Source organism: Tenebrio molitor, chromosome 2 (genome assembly GCF_963966145.1).
Source record: "Tenebrio molitor chromosome 2, icTenMoli1.1, whole genome shotgun sequence".
Lineage (NCBI taxonomy): Eukaryota > Metazoa > Arthropoda > Insecta > Coleoptera > Tenebrionidae > Tenebrio > Tenebrio molitor.
The window spans coordinates 20,752,928-20,775,924 of NC_091047.1; the positions used below are offsets into that span (position 1 = coordinate 20,752,928).

Genomic DNA, 22,997 nt, shown 5'->3' on the forward strand with positions numbered 1-22,997 from the left:
CTATCTCTTCTTATAAATTTCAGATCTGCCTACAGGGGCGTTTTTATTATGTTCATTATTAAAGTTGTAAAAATAATCGGTTGTGGAAAAATGCGCAGTGCTTACTTTTCATACCTGAAGTCAATAATCAGAAAGTGCGTTGAGCTTGCACAGAAAGTATTTGATTGGGAGTAATAAAGCGGCTTTCGATCTCTATCAGAGGGAGTGTATATAGCTGGATGATCTTCTCATGAATGAAATCGTCGGAGTAAAAATAAATAAGAGCGAAGGAAAAAGTCAAAAAAGGGAATTGTAAACTGTTTTTCCGTAAAGAAAGCAAGTTAGCTTATTTAAGTAGTTGTTTATTAAGCCAGATGTAAACAGAAAACGTGTAGACCGAATTTAACTAAATACAAACAAATGAAAGGGCGCTGCATAAACAGAGTTCACAGCAAATTGTTTTGTTACTTTTCTTTGATATCTAAAAATAGGAGACTCCTTCGGCGTACTCTGTAAACAATTAACGAAAACTGGAACGTTGCTGGCTCTGGGTAATGTCAGATAGAATTGTTTTCTGACGAAGAATGTGGCTCGACCCACATCTGTTGTCAATTATTATTTAACTGTTTACTGATTAACTATCAACACTGTGGGAAGTACCCGCTGAAGAAATAATTTACACACATTGTTACCAGTTACATTACGATTGATGCATTGGTATTAATGTGGTGGCAAATCACACGTGCGTATTGTAGAGATTTTAAAACTAACAATAAGATATTCCCTTATTCTATTGGAAGCAGAGGAAAACGAGAGAAAATTTCTTGCTGCGAAATATTGGGCTACAATCAGATATGCGAATGTCTTGTCTACGCATAAAAATAAATTTGAGAGTTTATCTGTGATTTGAATTTCTCTTTGAAGTTTCATTCAAATTGTACGTGCTAGGGTATAGTTAAACAAGTTTTTTTACTACTTGATTTTTTTCCAAGGTAGTTCATTGTAGTTTCCCTGAAACAGAAGTAGTATTTGTTTCTGTAAGAAAATAACAATATTTTGAATTTTTGATAACATAATATTTTTGGCAGTCCAATTATCAAAAAATAAGCAGATATTTCTGTCTTTAGACGACAGTTTTGTCCCTACGGTTAAAGGAGGCGAATGGCTAATAGCCAATACACGCGAGTATAATGAGATACCAATTCTACGACGTGCAAGTTTAGTTATTTTCCCTGTCACAGCCTATGAAGTAATGAGTCATTACTCACGGCCGTGGCTAATGAATATCATTATTTAACAGTAAACGCATAGGTAATAATGAGATATGTATAATATATTAGAAGTAAATATTACCCTAAGTAATAAGGATGGTCTTTTACTGATGCATTGTTAGAAAAATAAAAGGTATTAATTTTACGACAAGAGAAAACGATTCCATAAGATCACTCAACATTTTAAAACAGAGCACAACGTGCAGAAGATTTCGAAAATATTTTAAACAGTTTAAAATTACTGTAACTTTAAGTTAATATCTTCACGGATTAAATACAAAGTTATCTTTGATATATTGATATCGTTATCTTGCTGAAAGACTTCAATTCACAACATACATAGGTACATGTTTCTCTAAAAGCAATAAATTGCAAATCTGAAACGGCTTCATAAGGATAAAAAAAATAGTTCTTATTATACTGTTTAGAAAGTTCAAGAGCAAAACCAAAAAAAAAGCTTTGCAAACATATTTAACAAGACGCATATTTTAATAAAAATATCCAACATCGATGTGCCTATAATTGGACGTTTGTTAATGATAATGGAAAGTCTCTTGATTTAATTTATTTCCAGAGTCTTTTGATCCTGTATCAATTTCTCTTCTGAGCAAACTTGGCATTTTTTAAACAGACTAGCTACTTCTAAAATAATAGATAAATCAATTGAGATTTTCCTCCGAATAATCAGAGAGACTTCTGGTATTCAGCAAGGTTCCGTTGTAGGACCGTTTCTATTCCACGTAGTAGTCTTCCCAACTTAGTTGGTGACCTTATTTTTTTTTCTACAGAGGTATTTTGTCACTGCTTGGGTGCAATTCAATTCGTAAAAAAACATTCTTCATGAAATTGGCACGTGAAGAAAGACAACAACCAAAGTTCACATATTTTACGTCAGGCTCAGTAAATGACTGTTAAGCATTAAAAGTTGAACCAAGTTCGTATATTCTTATGGGAAATAAATTATCGCTTAACACGTTTTACCTTAACGCGACACTCTCAAGAAACTTATCTAGCGTCTTAACTGAGGATTATCTGTACTATATTTCAGAGCTGCTTCCTAAACTCGTGTGTTTTCAGAAATTTCATTACAAGAGGTGGCTTTGCAGACGAACTTAACATACTCTGATTTCATAGTTAATCCTTGAAATCGCCTAAATAATCGTAAACAAATTTAATATGATTTGAAATGGATAAGACACAAACTGTTTGGTCTGGTGAAATCATGACAAAAGCGTGAATTAAATTGTTAATTATTTAATCGAAGGTAAAATAACAAGACCTAATTTTTTATCGGATAAATTTTTCAATTTTACGAAAACATTTTGCTATGACAATTTTACGTTTTTTTGTTTTTAATAGTTTATTAGTGCGAAATATGCTTTTCATCTCCGACACTGTCGACACATAATTTTTTGCACGAAACTTGTTCCGATCATTCAGCAGCATCTCTGCTTGTCTTTCGCTGTAGCCGGACGCGAAAGTTTACCACAAAAAATTATAATTGTGCTAAAATGCTGTTTGTTATCAGACCAAACAAACGGTCATAAAACCGCCGCTTCATAAAACTTTCCTTCTTATAGGAAGCAAAATCATCGTTTAAGTCGAGTTGCTTCGTTCCAAGATAAATAATTCATACACTATTAAATTTAAACTTATGCTACACCGTAATCAAATTGGATTTTTGAACTGAAAAATACACGAACTGCTCCGTTTTGAGTGTATAATGCTCAACGGTATTGTGAAAAGTTGGAATTCTTGGAAGTTGGCAGGAATAATTTATTTTGTGTAAGGAAAACAGTAACTTTAATGTTACGGTTTTAAGGAACTTTCGCAAGAATGCTAAAATTTTTAATTCATGTAAATTATTTCTATTCCGGGCGACATTTTCACGCTTTTTCCGTCGTTCTCTTTTAATGGAGATCGATACTTGTGATAGATGCCACCGGAATGATGTTAATTTTGTTTATCAAAATAAATTTGATATATGAACAGATATTGGGTTTTAATTCCGCCATAATGGAATTTGGGAATGGAATTACCCACATATCCAACATACCCCGCAATATTATTATAATATAAAATACCTGTATCTATTTATGAACCCTAATGGAATCATAAACCACATTTGTTTTTACTGGTTTTTCATGGCAACATTTATTAATCTGTTTATTAATTTCCCATTCTACTATTACTTGTAAAACCACAAATGGTACACAACGAATATTTTCACAACTTGTCAATTGAGAGGAAATAGCCGCTAGTTTGTATTTTTATTGTGAGACAACTCTGATTAAACTGCAATAGCATAAAACGTAACTTTTCATTTTAAAATTTCAACTCTCCTCCTGTATATTGAAACCTATGTCATCAGATTGGTATTATCTAAAAGCTTTGTGAAAACATTTTCTAACAGCATAAAGTTAGTTTAAACGACACGAGCTTGCCTCGTTAATAATCAAAAAGCTCTCATACAGTGAGCATTAAAAGCTATCAAAAAGTTGGAGTAACTGCAGTCAAAGCGGCTAGAATGCAGAGTTTTCAAGGTAAAGTAATTATATTTTTATAAGTTTTTTTGCACTCGTGGAGTTCGTCGTTTTTAAATTGTCTTTGTCAATAAAATGCCATCGACATGCGGAATAAATGATTAAAAAGGTGACACCCTCGGGTGATAAAACAAGGTGTCGCTTAGATTGACACTAATGAGAGTACGATGAACCCGAAAAAGACAAAGATAAACAATGTATAATGCCATTACGAGAGCGTTTTATCGGCCTTTACGAAATTGACAAAATCTCAAGGCAGCGAATTTCACAACTTTTGCTCACGAGTAATAGGAAAAGTTTGCACCATCTGGACCGGCTACAAGTTCAGGATTAAATACTCGCGATTTTAATGCAATTATGTTTCCCAGCGACTTTAATGACCGGTGTGACCCCTGATTTTCACGAACGATCGCTTTTCATTCCATCAGGATGAAAGCATTGATTTCAAATAATGGGCAATTTGCGTACAAAAATTTCGTAATCGATAAAACGATATAAAGGAAAAAAACAGTAGGTACATAATAATTGTTTGTTGGCTTGCTGTTAAAATTAACTTGGCATTCGAACATTGATACTACACATTTCGCTTAACAGAATCGTCTATTTGGAATTAATTTGTATATAATTAACGAAAAACACGTTGAAAGCTGCTCACTACAAAGGGAAAGCTGTGCAGGAGACGTGATCATGCATGCCATTTTAATTAAAGCTTCCCACCACAAATTTTTCAGGGTGTACAGGTGCCAAGCCAATTCACTCTGCCAACAGTAATGACATTTCGTTGAATGTGATGCAGTGTGCGGGATCAAAGCTTCAAAACAGCTTTACGTTGTTTTCAGCATTTGAATAATTGCATGAGGTTTTTCCATTTATTAAATTTCTTCGGGTTATATTTCATCGCATTTAATCTTTTTTTCGACTGTCGTTTTGTTTCATTGACAGCAGGCATATCCGTGTCGATAATATTGGATAAAGAATTTGTGGAATATTTTTTTGCATTGAACCTTTGTGTAGCGAATGTTTCGACTCAAGTCTGGTACTGTTAACGAAATATTTGTATCCCGAACTCTAAGACAACGGTTTGTTACCTTTAATAACTGCAAAGCTCTTAGTTCTTATTAGTGGAGATTCGGGAGTGATTGTTACAGCAATAAATTCCTCTCTTCAAAGCGTTTGTTTTAAAGCGAAACAATTGTACCTACTATTTTTAATTTTCGAATAGATCGCAAAAAACTATAAAGACTCGTTCTTTCACACATAACTTTTTTCAGAGTGACCGCAAAAGAATTGCTTCTTAGAATCTTTTCACGGAGCTCTGTCACGTTGACCGCTTTTAACTGCCTGATTCACACTAAGGATCATTTAAATTTTTTTAATTTTAGGTATACCCAAGTGACTTTTGGGTGTACTGAGAACAATATATAAGGATAAAAAAGGAAATAAAGAAGAGATCCGTCAGAACAAGATTATTACCAAGAAATGTTGCTTGATTGTAAATTGTTAGACAAGTCTGTTTTTCAAAATTCTTGGATTGAAAAGTGGTTGAATGTTACCAAAATTAGGTCTTCTGAATTTCCTCTGTTGTGTTTTACTATATTTAAGGGGTCTGTTCTTCTACGTCTATTTTCTAGAGCATCGACGAGTTCCTCAAAACTTATGAAGGTCTTTGTTTTCTTCTTACTGAGATTTCGTCTCCAGTCATTTTTTGACATGTGTGTTTAATTGGAAACTCTGATATGAGGAACTCGTTAGCTACAACATTTTCATCTTGTATGGTTTTCATTGAAGATGGTTTGTGTTTATCGAAGATAGTCATAAACAAGAAATAAATTACCAAATGATTCATATTCCAAACAGTGTGCTATAAATAATGGTGTCCCTCAAGGTTCTATTCGTGGGCTCACGCGTTGAGGACGTTTACCAGAAGCTGATATGGTACCTAGATACTTTATGCAACTGACACTGTATTATCTTTAAAAATTCAATATAAGAAGTTCTTCAAAGTTAGTAATTTGTCCAAAACTGAAGAATTATTCAAGAAAAAAATTTACACCTTCTTTCCTCTCCTTCCGTCCAATACCTGTTTTCTCTCTCCTTGTTCCCACATAATCTCGCCATAATTTTTCTCTCTTTTACACTCTCCCTCCCCAGATACTCCGGAATTTCCTCTGTCATACACCTCTCATACTCCCTATTGAATCTGGATTCTTTGATTTTCTCCCTTCGTTCTTGCTTGGCCATGTCTTTATCCCTTTCACTCAGTTCTACATTCATCCATCTTCCTTTTGCTCTTAATCTTTCCACTTCTTCATTGGCATACCCTTTTCTGTGATAGTATTTCTCTCTCTCTTTCTTCTTCGTGTTCATATTCTTTTCTCTCCAGCATTTCATTAGTATCCTGCACTCTTCCCTTCCCACCATTTTGTCTTCAAACTTTGCCACTCTCTTTCCCGCTTTCACTCTCAGCCATCCCTCTTATACTCTTTCTGTCCCTTATCCGCGGCTCTTTCATTGAATTTGTAACCCAAATATTTGAACTCGTTTACTTGTTCTATTTTCCTTCCTTCCCAGTTCCAATCATTCTCTTCACTCTTCCTCTTTCTCTTATTGAACACCATCATTTTCGTCTTGTCAACATTCACTTCCAGCTTTTTCTTTCTCACATACTTTCCCAGGTTCTTCTTCTTCATCATTTCTTTCATTTCTTTTTCGCTCTTTGTCACAATTACCGCAAACGCCAGGCGCCACACTTTTTCTCTACCTCTTCCACCTTCACTTTATTTTTTGTTATTGCGTATATCTCCTCAATCTTCCGTACCAACCATTCACAAAGTTATTAATTTGTCCAAAACTGAAGAATTATTCAAGAAAAAATTAATCTAGATGAAAATAAACATCTTCTACAATTCACGATTGCTAGGAATAGTTGCACTCTAACCTTCAGTGAAGTTTCTATCATACATTGAAAATTTTGAAAAGATATTTTTCTTTTTCGCAACTTATCAAAAGATATTTTTACAGTGACGTATAATATAGAGGGTGATGGCAATGGCTAAATGCATCATGTAGCATGAATACCCTTCTATTCATACAAATTATTTAACTTTCAAAGACGAGCGATCTGTAACAAATTTAAAATGTTGAAATAATTGAAAAGATGGTTTCTGTACACTATCATTTTATCTACGAGTATCACACAATACACTTAGTTGCCCATTTACAAATTGCTTGGTATTGAGTCATTTCAAATGTGAAAGTATTTATTCAGTAACGATGGAATACAGGTTTATTGTCGATCTCTGATGAATAACTGAATAGCAAGTATTTCTTCCCTGGGGTTATACAATTCTGACAAAAATAAAAATGACATTGCTCACAATATTACCATTTATTGGTGAACCTTTGATTTTACATTTTTGAAACACTGATGAAGCGCTTAATAAAAAAGTTATACATTTTCTACTTCACTTTAGACTTTTCTTAAAATTGCTTGTGCTATAAGATAAGCTCGTCGGTAAGGGGGTAAGCCCTTTCTAATTTCTAATTATTAGATATCTGTAGTCATTCTGGAGTTTGAGACATCTAACTCAAATGTTTATGGTTGTCTGCTTCGTCGTACAAAAAATTTGTTGATGTTTACCACTTCTATGAATAAGTAAAACCAGACAATTTTATTCGAATCAGTCGATATCGTAAGCATCTTCGAATTGTGACTTTAAACTGTATCATTTTCATATATATCTTTATAACTTGAAAGCATTCTGCAAATAAGTCTTTTGGAATAGCATAAGATCGTCGCGACCACAAATTAGATGAAAATTCTTGTGAGTTGTGCTCTTGAAACGTAATCGACGGAACAAATTTGCAAATGATAAAGTCGTTATAGTTAGCTGAATCTTCCACATCACTAATTCGCACTTGCCAACTGTTTAATTGCCAAAAATATACTCCCTCGAACAAAGGAAACTGCACATTTTCACTAGATAGATAAGACATAAGGTGAAGAAGGCATAAATTGCTCGAATGAGTGTAAAATTTCCGATCTCCGGGAACAGCATCGCCTCTCTTCGGTTACAAAGCTAGTTCAAATGAGGTGGTTGCCATTACGTCGTTGCGGAATGGAAGACATAAGTAATTGAAATAAAAGTGCGTACATTGTGTAAAAAACGGGAGAGACGAGGAGGAGAGAAGTTGACGAGAAGCCTTGCAATAAGTAGAAAGTCAACTTGATTAAATTCTGCACTTGGTCTGACATTTCTGATGATTGATGTTTTCAGATAAACAAACGGACTTGGCAGGAAATAAAATAAGAAAGCGATATTAGATGAGAAAGCAATAAAGCACAGAGATCTTTTATTAAAAGTTTTTGCGGCTTAGAGTTTTTTAATAAACGCGCTTTTTGTTGTGGAGTGCTAGAGCTCGACGACACCTCATGACTAATAATGAGGAATTTCGTAGCTGACAAGAGAAAACGACAACAGTATAATGACAGTTTAGTATAGCCGGGCTTTAGTCGAACCTTTTATTACTCTGTAAAATTAACGACGCTTTTTCGCTGCGTGTGTATGCCTAAGTTTTCGACTCCTTAATTTAATTAATGCTATCAGATAATTACGTTTTCAAATCGAATTAATGCCGACGGTTTTACCCAAATAAGTCACCATTGTTATATCTATTTTCCATCCATTTATTATTGGAACTTTTCACGAAAAAGCTCGATAAAAAAGCTTCAATTTAGTCCGGAAAACCAGACTGCTACTTGAATTACCTTATGAAACTTAAAATGGAAATTCGATAAGAAACGCTGAATTACGTGGCTGCTATGAAAGTGGCCGCCGTTTTACTTTATTGTTTTCATTCTAGTCATATGTTGGCAATCTCCCGAAATCTATAACACAGTCTTCTGAAAAAATATTTTTGTTAGTCAATAATGGATTTTGCTTCGGCAGAAAATAGAACATTTTTACACATGTACTTAAAGGAGAACTTTTCTTTCGCAAATGTCTTGACATATTTGTACATTAGTATTATGTTAAATAATATACAGTTTGTCTAACCAAATTTTTCGTTAAAGTCGCCTTTAATATTATGACACATGTGCTCTAAGTAAAGCTACAGTGTGAGCAAGTGCTTTGTAAAAAATATTTTGCAGTATGTAGACAAAATCTTAAGAATTCTTTGCCAACATTACTTCATATTATGTTATACATATATCCAAAAACGATTTTGATGAGATTTTTTTAAACATACTGTATATAATGATAAAGTGATGATCCACTCATGTGTATAAACCAGATATAAAAAAATCAATCAATGTCAACGTGCACTTAGTATTAGATTGTAGGTATGTATCGGGTGTTCATTTAAATTTCCGGTCAAAGTTGGCGTTGAAGAGTCGATTGTGAACGCGCCACTTATGTAAAAACGTAAGATTTAAACAGCTGATCCGTGATTCGTAATCCGTAGTACGTTCACAATTGACTCATGAACGCCAACTTTGACCGGAAATTTAAATGAACACCCGATACTTCAGGTCAGGTTCAGGTGTAACAGTTACTGTCCATTGGTGTGAATCCTAAGCGTTTATGAAGTCTTTTAGAGCAGAGGTTAAATGGAAATTGCAGATGCAATATTCCTCCCGAGTCAATCTTTGGAGTTCCAGTAAAATTTTATTGCCTGATGATTTCTATTCTTATCCATTTGCGTTTGTAACGTGAAAAAGTTTCGGAATTGTTTTAAAGAAGAGACAACAAGTTATCAATAGAAAAATTTTAAATTTAATGGAATGTAAATTGGTATTGCGTTGTTTTCGTAATTGACTTAAAACTCTGGTTTGGAGCAATCTGGAAGGAAATTGTGAGGCTGCGACGCAACCTCCTTGCATTATGCTTTTAAAAATAACAAAAATTCCGGAGAAAAAGTTTCCATCATAGTTGTCAAGAAAAATGAAATTCCCACAGCACGAAAGTTTTATCATCCGCTTTTTGCAAATTTAAACGCCTTGTTATTTCGGGGTGAAAAACTTTTAAAACTCCATAAATTATACAATGAGTCGGTTAAATATTAGTTTATGATAACACACAAGATCGTTATCTAGTTAAATGTGTTTTAGAAATCCGCGTCTATGACTCCCAGTGCAATATTACAATCATCAGAAAGGGTTCGTCGGGGCATAAAGTTTTCCAATTACAATGTTTACAAAGTAAGCAATTTAGATAATCTGTTTGCTGATCGATATTAAGGTTAGGTGTTGCTGGCTTTTCAGAATATTAAATTTACTAATTACAAAGTTCAATTTTGAATCGAATCGACCGGATATTTGTTATTTTCTTACCCTTTATTATATAAGATTCTCTCCGTTGCGCTGCCGGCGCTGATATAAAATATTTGTTCCTTTTCAAATTCTTCCATTCAGAGGATGTATATGGGAATTATTCGATTAAAGCTATTTGTTTGGAAAATCCATGAAAATTCATTTTCCTCTACGTTATACTGCTCCGATTTAATAATTTATTTCGGCTTCCTCCCTGTTTGTTTTTCAGTAAATCCATTACCAAAATTATTCTCGTCGACGGTGCTTTGCTGGATATTATTTTTAAAAAATCCAGGAATCGTATCAAGATGAGAAATCTTGTTTAGGAACAACATCAACAGAACCTGAGCTCGCTCCACATAAAAATTGATAGCCAGTTTCAAAATATCTCAAGGAAATCCCATTTTCTCCTTTACACAACTGCAGCATTCCCTCAGCATTCACTCACTCTACACATCCACAAATCATAACTAAATCAAATTGATACTGAGATTTTTTATACTCTATCCTCCTTCTAATTGGTCTTTATTGTTGTCTTACGAGGCGAGCTCGCTACACCGCAATATACTTAACACGGATTTACCGCTGCCGCGCAGCACCCTGAAGTCATATCGAGTTGAAACAAAGTGTACAACACAACCAGGAATTTTCTCTTTTCAGCAAATTTTGTTTGACAAAAATCGATTCATTAGTTTTTGAGTACAGTGGATTGATTATAAGAGTTTATGTATAGTTGGACTGAACAACAGAAATGTAATTTTTGTCTGTTATATATTATCATGGTAGCCAGAAATTGATACCAAAAGCATTCGTGAAATTTTGAATGGGGATTTAGCTCTGCTATTACGTCAGAGGATGGGCGCTCTTGACAATTCAATGCCGGAGCGTTTGAATCAATTTATTGCTCCAACTTTCGATAACCCATCGAATGATTCATTTTTGGCCCAAGTTCCGGTGTCATCTCTGCCCACAGCTGGGATCGTGTCGGCGTCACCGTGCAACTATCTTAATCGGCAAAGTTTGTTTTAACACTTGCGCCCCTCTAAAACGAAAGTTCACTAACAAGAAGCATTCAAACAATGGTAACACGAATAATTGTTGCAGTTCCGATGGTGGAAGTTCATGGAGTCCTGGGCAAAAAGAAGGGCCTTCCCTGTGATATTACGCCGAAGGACCGCGATGACGCCGTTGCCATGGTACTATGGTTCAAGGAGACCATCGGCGAGCCCCTTTACAGGTTAGTGGATTACGGTGTTTGTTAGTCGGAGTAAGTTTGCGGTATCTGTCATTGTCCATAGTTGAGATCCTGCTAATGCACCGGCCGACCCTCTCGCCTGTCACAATCACAAAGTCCCTTTGAAAAACAGGCGGATAAATCAAACTGCGCTGTTTCATAAAATGTTTCTATTCATCGCTGCCGGGGCGCTTTATGATGCATTTATTCATAAGAGTCTTCGCATTATTTGCCGTGTGGTCAGAGATACACATCAGGGATCGATGGACAAAGAGGTTCTCTATGGCGAATTTACCAGAGTTGGAATGAGTTTGCGGAATTTTTTACAAACCACAAAAACGAAAATATTGCATTAATCTGTGTGATCCATTTAACCAACGAGGGCGATTTTTTTTGCTCCAGTTAAAAGTTTTTATTGCTCAAATCTCTTTTTACCATTACTTTTCAAACAGATTTAAAACAAGCTTTCAAACTATACAAAATGTGTTTTAAATATTAATAAAATCCTAGTCTGTTGTGAAAATTTGCCACCTATAAGTTGATGTGATTAGTTGGTTGCCTGAAAGCAAGGGGCCTTTAGATAATATCGAGAAACTGAGAGGCGGCAAACCTCTAACCCCACATATCAATCACAGCCAACTACGAAGTTGGAAACATTTATAATAACATTGTTCAATCTAATTTAATACAAATCGGTGCTTGTTTATTTTTATGTTTAGATGAGCCGTGACAGTTAATCTAAAGTTGACTAAACTATTAGGAAGTTGTTTAATCGGTACATACAATTAACTCGTTTACATGACCTCAAAGCTGTATGAATTAAGTTTAATTCAAGCAAATACCACACCAATCAACTTCAGTCCAATTAGATTTTGAGCTTTTCGCTCCGCACCAACGTTCAGACAACTAATTGTTGTGAAACTATAATTCTAAGAATAACAGAAGTATTTGCTTTCTTCTGCTAATTTGGCGAAATTGGCAACCCCTCGACACTGCTCAAATAACACCATTCTTCTCGAATTCCCGAGCTCCCGCCGACCGTAACTATTACCAGAAAGGTCACAGCCGGCCAATATCTGATATCCACACAATATTGGAATATATTCTATTTCATATCCAATTTGTCGGCAATAAAATCAGTTGTGTGTTTGTTGTCAGTGTTTCCGCCTTAATAAACTTATCCGGGACAACTTAGCTCAAAGGCTGAGTCTGTTTTTAAGGAAAATAAATTTATCCTCCACGGTTGTGCGGGGATTAAAAGGTTATTAGTTTTTCAGAGCGGAGTTATGAATGCGCGCCACTCTCTCACTCCCGACCATAAAACCCTAGTGAAATGTTAAGTTCATTTTATTACCGCTAAAGTTAATTTGTGCACCGTGGTTATCTTGAAGTAACGTGGGAATAGTCACCTGTGTTTGAGTACGAGATAAATGGGAGGATAACTAAGTCGACAAAGGTTTATTTTGACAATACAGGTGGAGTAGCTTCGGGGGAATCCTTGCAGGCACCCTACGAAATAAAGAAGGCACTGGTTTTATTAAAATAAAAGGAAGCCACAGGTTTGTGCGGCGCGACAAATTCCAGATTATAAAATTTATTTTAGAAATGTCTGTAGCTTAATAAGCTTTCGTTAAGATATTCTTTTAGTCGATGCTAGATACAATATAAGAGGAACACTCTCAGATTAAAATCGACAAAACGGAGAAAAGGTTGAGGCGAGCTCACTACGTCGCAAAACTCGTCACGGATTTATTGTTCGTGTGAAGTTCTCTGAGGTCATATCGTGACGAAGCGACGTCCAAAACACAATCAAAAGAGTTACTTCTTAAACAAATTTTATTTGATGAAGATCGATGTACAAGTTTTTGAGTTAACGGTACCCAAACAGACAAACAAAAATTACCTTTTTTTTTTAAATTTCATACTCAAACCGTGAAACATTTTTAGAGTTGTATTTGGGACTTGATAAACACACCACCAGCTAAAAAAAGTTTGCATTTGCAAAAGGACGCGTGTTAAAAAAACTTTACGATAATTTTATCCAGTCATCATTTATTCTTTCGGGATTTTATGGTAAAATGTTTGGTAGCTTTGTTTCTAACTTTATGAGCTTAGGACCCTCCGGCTATTCATAGACCACTTAAGTGTTTTTAACCGTTCGGAGGGTGTACAGAAACTCAGGAGTCGCTTCTCGCACCTAAACAACTGGAGGATATTTTTGGGTTCACTCTTAATATGGATACTAATTGTGTGTCAGACCTGTGATGAATTTACGACTGACAAACGTTTTCATTACAACGTTAGTTGAACATTAAAGCTTGAAAAAGCTTTTATTGTCTTGCCAAGACTGGTTGGAACGGAGTAATGAATATTCATCCCCGTATAAAAGCCGATCTCGAGTTTTCAAGGGGTAGGTAGTGGTTTTAATAGAACACTTAAATCAAGTTAAAGGACAAGCGAGTTCACTGTAAGGAATATGAACGTTTCGCGACTTGCTTAACTTGAACACTGTCGACCTGAGATTACGCAATTATTGCCTGCTACACCCACACAATTCCCTTCACAACACAAACATACGTTATTTAATAACGGCTGTTTCGCTCCTGCAACGCCAGAAATTGCCTTTTTAGTATGGACCCGGTTCGATGGGAACGAGCTTCTCAATTTTGCATTATTAGGGCCTGATTAAAAATTAAGCGAGAAGCGCTGCTTTGTATTCGGAAAGTTTAACACCAATTAAGCCTTTAGAACAAATGACATCAAAATTGTTTCAGTTTAAAATTAAGATTTGTGTCTTCAAATACTTCATCACCATATAAAATCTGAGATCTGCAAGTGCTGCTTTTTCCTCTTGCGTTGATTTTTATTACAAATTTAATCGCTTGCATTTTTTAACATTATTGAACATCTTGTTCTAATTGGTAAAGCTGAAATAAGATTTTTCCTAATTCTACTGACATCACAGTTATCTATTGCAGTTCAGTGAAACAAAATTTTTGCTTTGATTAATTCTGATAATAATATATGATTGTTACAGTTTATTTAAACCATGTACTCGTACTTACCAATAGAGCAAGATTCTATTGCACATATTTGTAGGGTACAAAACTTGCTGTGAAAAGCATATTGTACTTATAATAGTAAAAATGTGATATGTAGGTAGTTCAAAAGCGCTCCGCTAAATACTCCAACTCCGCGTGACTTACGGATTCCTCGGGTCAGCATAGTAGCTATTTATTAAAAAAATTGTGAAATAAATAAAATGTCTAATTTCATTGAGAAATAGTTTCCAGTAATTTTTTTAGAAAGGTTTGAAATGAAATGCTCCTTTGTCTATACTAGTTATTACAAATAGTTATTTTCATATGAATAGCGCTGTCAGATCACTTTTCAGGTATGAGGCCGAAGTTTGAAGCACGAGGCGTCAGCCGAGGCCGAATACCTCAAAATCGACAGCGCACGAATATTGAATAACGTTTTTAATTTTACTATTTTCCTACGACTCGTAGATCTCATTTTCTGTAAAATGTGACCTTAATTAGTAACGGAAAACATGTACAACATCATATTATAATGACCTTACGTCAAAGTGAATTGTAATGGAGTAATAAACGTTTTGCTACTTAAATTAAGCTTAATTAACTAGATTTTTTACAACCGGAAATTAGTTTCAGTGATTAAAAACTCAAGACCTGTTAATAAAATGTTCTGCTCTATGTATATAAAGAAAGTTTTTCTTTTACCACACGCGAAGTATAAAACACTAATCTTATCCAATCCTGTTGTTTATGTAGACGGATTTTAGAAATCCAGTAAAGAGGTAATTATGGATTTTTAGCCAGGTTCGAGAAATTCCAATTTTTTCCACCGTTTTAGGTTTGATGATTTAAAAAAAAATCTAGCCAAATAAATATCGTTGAGTAATCTCTAAGTAGATAAAATTTTGTGTTTTACTAGAAGAAGTTTTAATATAAAAATGTCGTAATGTTAACAGAGTAAATCAATAATAGTATAGGCAGCTGTTACATTAACAGTCTAATGATGATAATTGATAATTAAAAGAAGAGATGTCCAATTCAAACTTAGTTTAAATTAACAGGTACGACTCATAATTTAGTACTTGCTAGAAATATTGCATTATCCTTTCAAAATTAAATAATAATAATTATAGTTATTTTTTTTAACTTACGTATTCTAGTCACAAACAATGGTATCAGAAACAATTGCAATAATCGACTGTGGCCAATTTAAAAAACTGAACGTTACAAATTGTTAGAATCTACACTTTTTAAATTAATACAACACTAGTTTGATGATGCTGCATATACAATAGTTCACAGGCAAGTTGTCAGCCTTGTCAATTGTGAACACGTTGATAAAGAACCAATTAACAAGTCTGTTACTAAAGAGATGTATGGAACTGATGTAACAACGATTGAAAATAAATTGCTGCTGAACAATGAGGAATTATAAACTGCAAAATCTCTATCTGGTACAAAATTTAATCACTAACTGAAATTTTTCGGTGAGTTCAAAAATAGTTATTTATTTTTTAGTAACACGATATTGTTTCTTTTCGTCATAGATACAGATTGTAAAAAACAACTCATATCTCCCTTGGGATTTGTTAAATTTTTTCGCCCTCCACATTGTTGACAACAATCTCATGAGAACGAAACTATAGCAACCACATATTCACGCAATCTTCCCTGCTAAATATTTTTAATAAAATTGTAACTTTTAAGTAGAGAGACTAAAAAATAAAATATTGTATGCACCACGGGAGATATTCATGTTTTTCCCCTCGGGTGACTTATAATTCCTCGGGCCAAAGGCCCTCGGATTATAACCACGTCAACCTCAGGGAAAAATCATGTTCATATCTCCCTTAATGCATAAATATCTGTTACGAACCGATTGCGAGAAGACGGAAACGTCAATTCACTTTAAACAAAATGGACGTTTCGTCACATTTACACATTAGTTCTCATCAACATAATAAATAAATAATTTTCATTATAAAACAAATAAGAATACAATTCAAAAAGGTAAGACTTATCAGGTTATCACAGTGCCCTGGAAATAATTATTGTTGTTTTTCAAGTGGCAAAGAAGAATTTGTTCAATATGTTGTGTGATCGTCGAAGGCTCCACCGGCGCTTTAAATTTTAATAATACGAATAGAATAATCAGCACGGAAGGTGCTGCTGCTACCAATCCAATAATAAAAAGTTACAAATGTTAAATTACATATTTCCTTTTTTAATTTTCTTTTTAAATATTTTTGAGTTATTCGTTACAAAAAATATTGTACTTTTGCGGGAAGAAATTTCCCACGTTCCCACTAATGCATGCTTTCCCTGCGGTCGTGATGCAAACAAAGTCCTCGCGCGGGAAATTTCTCTTCCCGCATACGTTAGGTAAATAACTGTTGGTTTTTAGAGATCGTTCAAATTTCAGAGGTCGTTCAAACGACGAATTTTTTGTGTTATTTGAACGAGAAATTTTCCACTAGAAAGGCTAAAAGCATTTGTCAACGAAAAAGAATAATAGTTTCTGATTTTCGTTTCGACTTTAAATAACTTGTTCTATCAATTTGTCAAAGCAAGTCTTCTACCACTTAAAATGGATTTTTATAGTCTTAATTAGAATTTAAAGATGTTTCTTACAATAAATACTTCCCATTTAATCACACGTGTAGTTTGTTACAAAATACAGTTACTATCCGACTACCAAAGAAATGGAGGTGACGTGTTTGGGTGTAATGTATTTTTCTTTGTATGTTAGCGCACTTCTGTAACCTTAAATACTGAACCGAATTCGACGGAACTTTTACAACTAGAAAGCTCATTTATTTAGAAGTGACACAAGATATATAACATTCCGCCATCTTATCAGTAGTGGATACAAAAACTAAGTAAAGAGAGAGTTATAACTACATTTTCTCGCATTTAAGGTTGAACATCTCCACTGTTGCAAATAAAGAATAAGTACACAAAATATAAACAAATTAAACGTTTTATTTGAAAACATTAAATCATCTGTCTAAATTTGTTCTTGCACTTGTAGAGAAGTTTCTCGAGGGTTGAGTTTCATCCTAAATATTTTGTTCCTATCGATGTCATTCCTGTTCGGATTCCGAATCTCTCGTACAACGGAAACAAAAATATGTAACTTTGACATTAGCAAAATTCTAACCCAATTTAAAGATAACGAACGAGTTTTATGGCTGGTGCTTTATTCCTGATTGTTTTTTTGTTTATTTTTGTTTTAGTTTTGAGCTTAGTCGATCAATTTGCAATCGATTATTATCGTAGATTCATCATGTTTTTTTTTCTGTTACTTTCCTAAATAATGATACTTTATTCCTATAATTTCGTTGGAATCGACATTGCAGCAATAACATTCCGTAATATTCAATGTTGGAAAAAAATGAGAATCTTTTTTGCGTCGAATATTTAATTTAATATTTCAACTCGTTCCCGTCTGGGTTATTTTTGCAGACTGTAAATTCAATTCGTACGTTTCGAAACGTTATTCTATTACAATTACAAAAAAATTATTTCGTCATTTTAGTAACACCGCGTTTTAATTACAATTGGAAGCGACAGCTTTCGCGAATTAATTTGGATTTTTCTTCCGTCCTTGCGAAGCCTTCCGAGTGACATTTCTTTCCATCCGATGCAGCCTCCGCTCCTCATCAGTATTCAAAATCTGCGATAATCTCATACACTTAGAACTTTAAATTACCTTCTGAAAGAAAATATCGATTTAGCGCAACCATAAATGTAAAGTATTGCAGATACGTTTTATGCATAGCCTTCCATTCAAAACGGCGATGTTGACTGTCTCCACCATGCACCCCGCGTCTAAACACACTTCCATTCCTTTGTAGACCTTTGAGACCTTCCTTCCCGAAGCTGCATACAAATGGCATTAAAAGCGAACCTTTTATGCCTTCGAGTTCAGTTTTTAATTAAAGCTCGCATGAACATGACACCATTTTAATATCATATTTTAGTGCAACCGTTCCCCAGAAGCCGTGCATTTGCATTCACCTCCATCCAGATATTGATCGTGTTTCGGCAACCAACGAACATGTAATTGTATAAAAAATAACCCCACAGACCCGGCGCGGATGTAATTTATGAACTACGGTTTTTGCGACAAGTGATTTAGGATAAGGCGTCAAAAGAATTTTGTTTCCAATTTTTTCCCTTTTGACTAAAGCTCCTGTTTTTCTTCTGACGTGCTAAGCTCGCGTCGCCGTTCTCATGACAATTCTGCAAGAGGAATGCAATATCGTGCCGACATTAAATTGCATCAATAGGGCCGGTTTGTTTTATACACTCTCAACTTTATTGATGCGCTACAAAAGAGCAGACGCCTCCTTGTTCGTTTTCGTCCTAACAATATCAATTACTGGCCTTCATGATATATTGCCTTAATCATGTTTAATAAACTTGCGAGAACGATGAAAGATTTGGCATCTCTGTGGAGTTTGACCGTCTCTGGAAAATGAGGGAAATTAAGCTAATTTTATTTTTTATTCGCTTTCTTGAAGGGGAAGATTGCGGAGTTGCCTTTATCAGTGTCAAGTCGTGATCATCGTTTTTTACCAGAGACGCGTCTTGGAACGTACAACTTGTCTTTGAAATACAAAATGTGTTTTAGTTTAGTAACTTTCAAATAGTTTGATTTTCTTCTTGAGCAATATTTTAGAAAATGCTGTCAGGTTTGTCTTGAAATCACACTTATTCTAGTTTCTTAAGTAATCAAATTTTCTACAAAAATAAATTAAGTTCGGAAGATCTGAGCTCCTGTTCTGTGCTATAATTTAAGACGAACATTGCAATATTTTTACAATGAATTCAACAAATTTAATTAACAAAGCTATCATACTTTTGGACAGGCTATAAATGAGAATTCGATCTAGAATAACATTGTTGTGTAGTTTGAATTCTGTAATTTGTCGCTATATACCTTTGAGCTACGTTTCTTGCCAGATCAACTATACTTCATTCTTTATCTTGGTGAGTGGTCTTTGGGAAATTTTCAGCCGTCAAGTTGAATTTAGGGATTTTTGAATGTTCCAATGGAAAAGTGCGTTGGTAGTTGTTGAAAAATATTCAAATATTACAATAATGTAGGTACTTATAGAGACGCCGCAAAGTCTTTGTATTTATTATTTTCCAGGTTAAATTGCTCATGATTCATATGCACCGAGACCACCGAGACATAACCTCAAACGTGTCATCTTCATATCGCATCGTTTTCTAAAATTTTAATAACTTGCTTGGAAATTTCAAAATGTTCAAGGCCGTCCACACACTTTCCGGTCAAATTTGGCCCGGTTTATGGTTTAAGGTTCCGGCTAATTTCTCACACCTAAACTTCTTTGTAATATTGCTCTGCACGGGACGGGAATAATGTTCGGTCGGATTGATCGACGACGGACGCCGATAATTTTCATATCGGGAACGGTTAAATTTAAGAATCGATGTGTACGGCTTAAATATTTACATTTCGCGACATAAGATTGTGAGATTTGGACATGAATGCTTGACGAAGATTCTGAATTTGAACGACAGCGATGACAGTTAATATTTGATTTACACGAAACACAAATTTGGTGGAAAAAGTAAAACTTACAAAGCTACCGATGCTTGATCGCATCGGCCACTCACCAAGATAAAGAATGGAGTATACGAGCAGAAGGGATATTCGAAGTAGCTTCTTCGCTATATCACAATTTCGTTGTTTTAGTTGGACGTAGAGAGTTCTTTCGATCACAATCACAGCAATGGCCTCAATAGGTCACAGTACCTGTAAAATTAATAAAAATTTTCTAAATGTTTTGAAGTAAAACCGAGTGCTCAAAAGAGTATAAGCCAACAAACACAACTTCATACAAGTATTATGTATGACAGTCGTAATACCAGTTGGCAACATTTGTTGAGAATTATCGGTTAGTTACTCGTAGCACAATCTTTTGGGTTTTCTTTTCAAAGATTTTTGTCGTTGCATTGTGCAGTAAACCAAAAACAAATGCAAACTCTTTGAAAACATTTTCAAAACATTTACAATTCTTTTGATTGACTATCTAAGTGGTTTAGAGGACGAACAGAATTTCTACTAATTGTTACTACTCCTAATTGTTCTATAGCAACTCTGATGGTGTTATTCTAGGGCAAAGAACTTCACACGTCAAATGATCTTCACCACGTTCTAATCTTTGGGGAAGACTTTCTCTTCTTAAATCGGGTGTTCATTTAAATTTCTCCTCAAAGTTGGCGGTGAAGAGTCGATTGTGAACGCACCACTCGTCCATCTGTAGAGTAAAAACACAAACAACGCAAAAAGTGAGGTTAGAAAAACAGCTGATCCGTATCACTCACGGCCTCCTTGATTTATAAGAGACTCGTCTCTTATCCGGCCTGTCGCATTCGATAAATGTCTGTTTTTGAAAATTCCCCTATGAAATTCCCCGTATAGTATGTCCATCTAGCGACTTTAATGTGACCCATATATTAGTATATGCAACTAAAAATACGTATGAATAATGACATTTTGTATAATAAATTGTCAATTTGAAAAATTAAGTGCAGTCGAAACTTTAAAAAAATGCCACAAACAAAGAAAAAATGTTGTATTAGTTCACGACATAAAGTTAACATTTCTTATCATAATCTACCCAATGATATCACTTTAAATGCAGTATAGAAGATAGGACTGAGAGATCATACTGGTAATATCATGAGTGCCACAGAATATGCAAGTAGTAAAATGTTACCAAGATTCCAAAATTTAAGGACAAATGTAAATATTTCAGTCACCTTGCAAGATAGTTCCCTGGAAAAACTAGAAAAATTGTCTTCCTTTACTTATTTGCCAAGAACCAATTTTCAAATTGAGACGGCGGCAACAGCTTTTTTATGTGGCTACTTAATTATGAAAATAACGGAGGCAGTCCATGGATGTGATTATTGCTTGTCATATTTACAAGATTCAAATTCGAAAAAGAAAATCCCTTTACTGGAATTAATTTATTACTAAGATAGAGGAAGGCTAAGTTACCCCAATGATCAATTTGTGGGTCTAGTATAGTTTGGGAATGAGAAATTGGAATTTTAGCTTCTTCACTTGCAATGGGTTTTGGGAAGGTTAAACATTATAGATACCTAATAATGAAGATTTACGGCTATGAGCAGTTCATTCCAGGAGGGACAAACAATCTGCAGTTTGCCGATATTCGGCATCCCTTTTTAGTAACTAGCAGGTAGATAAACTTACACTATCGTAAATCTTCATTATTATAATCTTTACAATCTACCCATTGCAAGTGAAGAAGCTAAAATTCAAATTTCTCGTTCGCAAACTATACAATTTACAATAATTTCAATAATAGTAGAGATTCTACCAAGCATTCCAAAGGAAAATATAAATTTTGTTTTGAAGAATATCTTGGCCTCAATCTTTCGGGAAATACACTAATTCATTGTCCTGTTCATGGTAAAATGTGAGTGAGACACTTATTTAAAAAATTAGAACTTTCTGTCATTGTAAATTTTTGTAACTTGCACTCACAGACAAATAAAAAAATATATAAAAAAGAAAATTGTTGAAATTAAATTTACCGTTCATAAAAAATCTTTTTGATTTGAGATTTTGAAAAGGTGTCAGATGTATGTGTGCGTTAAAACTGTTGAAAAATGTTGAAAACACGTCTATAAAACGATAATTTCCTGCAAGGCAGGCAACCAGTACAACACATAAGCCCCGTATTGTGGCGCACCCTATAAAACAAAAATAATGCCTAGAACTACGAATGCGGCAGGCCGGATAAGAGACGAGTCTCTTATGAATCTAGGAGGCCGTGGTATCACTATAGTGTGTTTTTTTTTAAGAACGAAGTAGGTGGCATCAGCATCGGCCGCCCCATTTACACAATACAATTCTTAGAATTGTGTAAAATTGGTTGCCTATAGTAGAGGGGTAATTTTAAAAACGAAGAAAATTTCAATGTTATTTGTTTTTTGGCATTTTGTTATAAATTATTGTCTACAAATTCAATTAAGAACAAGAACAACATTCGATGAATCTTACGTTTACTTGAAAATAAAACAAGAACATAAAAAAGGACTTAAATTTTCTTTTGGAATACATAATAAACTAAACAACAACCTAATCCTTTGTTACAAATGCAGTGAAAACTTGCATTCATTAAAAGTGGTCGAAGATAATAATCCACAACTTATTCAGTGGAAAAATATACCATCAAGTTGAATTACCTACGTAATCAGTAAGGACATCGTTCTCGGTCGAAACATCTCCTGTTTCTAATTCCCACTCAAGATCATCTGATTCGTCACTCGAGCCTGTGTTGACGGTGAATTCCAATTCCCTTTCGTCTGCAATATTATCTAATTGATACATGTCCTCTTCTTGACAAAGTACATGACCTATGCAATTTTGCCACTTTTGGGCTGTTACCTACCTCTGCCAGACCTTCATCAAAAAGTATTTTGCGATTCCTTTTACTTGGTGGCGATTTCACTGCATGAGTTTCTTCCATTTCCTTAATGGTTTGCCAAACTAATGTCAGACCAATTCCCGCTGCTTCAGACACCCGTTTTACCATTTCTGTTTTGGAGAGC

At 34.6% G+C, this 22,997-nt stretch overlaps 1 protein-coding gene across 1 annotated transcript in view; it reads left to right on the forward strand.

Annotated features, from left to right (window-relative positions):
• The window catches only part of side-IV (sidestep IV), a 231,202-nt gene that overhangs the window by 137,589 nt on the left and 70,616 nt on the right, over positions 1–22,997 (forward strand). Inside the window, exon 2 of the mRNA XM_069037956.1 lies at positions 11,211–11,343. Within this exon, the coding sequence (XP_068894057.1) occupies positions 11,211–11,343 (133 nt within the window). The remainder of the gene's footprint in view (positions 1–11,210; positions 11,344–22,997) is intronic.